General features: G+C 42.6%; 1 protein-coding gene across 1 annotated transcript in view; it reads left to right on the top strand.

Annotated features, from left to right (window-relative positions):
- LOC105807977 (transmembrane protein 231-like) overlaps nucleotides 1-1508 on the top strand; it is a 10822-nt gene extending 9314 nt beyond the window's left edge. Inside the window, exons 3-4 of the mRNA XM_012641515.1 lie at nucleotides 827-948; nucleotides 1281-1508. Coding sequence (XP_012496969.1) covers nucleotides 827-948; nucleotides 1281-1508 — 350 coding nt within the window. The remainder of the gene's footprint in view (nucleotides 1-826; nucleotides 949-1280) is intronic.
- Nucleotides 1509-1884: the final 376 nt, after the last annotated feature.

Raw genomic sequence — 1884 nt, 5'->3', positions numbered from 1 at the left:
TCATGTCAGCAGTGATCACCTTTCAGTAACTGTCCTTCCCTGCTAGTCATTTCATGTGCCTACATGTGCTGTCGCCGTGCGCTGCCTGAGCTGCAATTTGTCTTTTTCCCTCCTCAGATCCCTGCCTGGTTTCCTTACTTTCCTGTCCACAATTGATCAAATATCTGTGGTTTGCTGCTTTGCTGATTTTACTTAGCTTCCTTTTTCATTTTATTGATTGGTACTAAAAATGCACAAGGCTTTAAAGTTCTGACATGAATGATGGATGAGGTCCGACATCAAGAATCTGCAGCAAAGACACTTGTGATTTAAGAATGTGTAAACAGAGCTCGGTGATTTTCTGTTGAGTTGGTTTGGGGAATGCACGATGATTAGAATTAGTTTATTTCTGTTTTAAAAAGTTGCCTTGCAAAGAAGTAGAAGACAATTGTATGTGCTATTTGAATTTTCCGTACAAATCCAAGCATGTTTATAAGAAAGAAAAAAAGAAAACACCAGTACAAACAAACCAGATCAAATGAGACAACTGAAAGATAAATGTTATCCAGATGTTTGTTGTTATTATTGCCACTTTAAGTTCACATTCATTTTGACCAGTGATCATTTGAGAGGTACAAGTATGAAGTTCAGGGCGATGCACACTGTGTCTTTTTCCCCAGTAATGATGCGCTTACACTTGTTTATGTTTCTTTCTCATGGTGAAGGAAATAATGCCTGTGTATGGCAGGACAGTGGTTCATTGAGTATGCACAGAAGTGATGTGGATTCTTCCCAGACCTGTTAAGGACCAGGGCTGCTGGCCCCCTTTGTGTTTCCTAGATGAGAGAAGAAGACAGGAACCAGGATGGGAAAATGGACAGGCTGCATTTTAAACTGGAGCTTCCCCTGCAGTCTACAGAGCATGTTCTTGGTGTGCAGCTCATCCTGATGTTCTCCTACCAACTGCACGTGAGTTGGGCCCTTAAGGAGGCCGTCCTCTCCCTTTGTCTTTCAATAGAATAGAGCCCTCCTTCTGATTGCTAGGAAGACCCACACTGTCGCAGACTCTCTCCTGGAGTGTAGATTGGGATCTAACTTGGTCAATCGAATGTTTTTCACTGGGTCATACTCATTTATATGGGCCATCAGCAGCTCAGAGGGTTCTGGGCAGAGGCTTCCTGCATGGCTACACCAGATACGTGAGGGCTTGTCAGGCTTCAGCCAAGACTGGTGACTCTTAGAGCCCAGAGACCTTCATGTATGTCTGCATTTGGTATTGTCTCTCCTTGTGCTGCTTTCAGAGGATTTCGACGTTTGTGATGCAGAGCATGGCGTTTCTCCAGTCCTCCTTTGCCGTTCCTGGGTCCCAGTTATATGTGAATGGAGACCTGAGGCTGCAGCAGAGGCAGCCGCTAAGCTATGGTGGCCTAGATGTCCGATACAACGTGAGGATGCTTCTTGTTGTCCAGCTTCTTTGTTTCTTTATGTCACTGTTTATCAAGTTCTTTGAAGAGGGAAATGAAAGGTAGAAACAGCATTTCTCTGTATGTGGCTGAAGAGAGGGCGTCTGAGGAATTTTTGCCACGAATTCTTTCAAACTATTGAGAAGGTACACCTGTATTTACACCTAGAAAGACAGAGAAAATAATCTATCTTTGTTGCAGAACTAAATTGTTTCTTGCTTTTAAGTAAATACACGTATACTCTCTCTCTCTTCCATACACACATGATTATTCCAAGTGGTCATGTAAAATGATCATGTAAAATATTTCAAAAATAATAGTTTAACCTGAGCAACATAGCAAGACTCATCTTTACAAAATCTAAAAAACATTGTCCAGATGTGGTGACCTGCCCCTGTATTACTGGCTACCAGGAGACTGAGGCAGGAGGATCCCATTAACC

The sequence above is a fragment of the Propithecus coquereli genome, unplaced genomic scaffold (genome assembly GCF_000956105.1).
Source record: "Propithecus coquereli isolate 6110/MARCELLA unplaced genomic scaffold, Pcoq_1.0 Scaffold165, whole genome shotgun sequence".
Lineage (NCBI taxonomy): Eukaryota > Metazoa > Chordata > Mammalia > Primates > Indriidae > Propithecus > Propithecus coquereli.
Note: the sequence above shows the minus strand (reverse complement) of the source record. Positions and strands in the feature narration are given on the sequence as shown.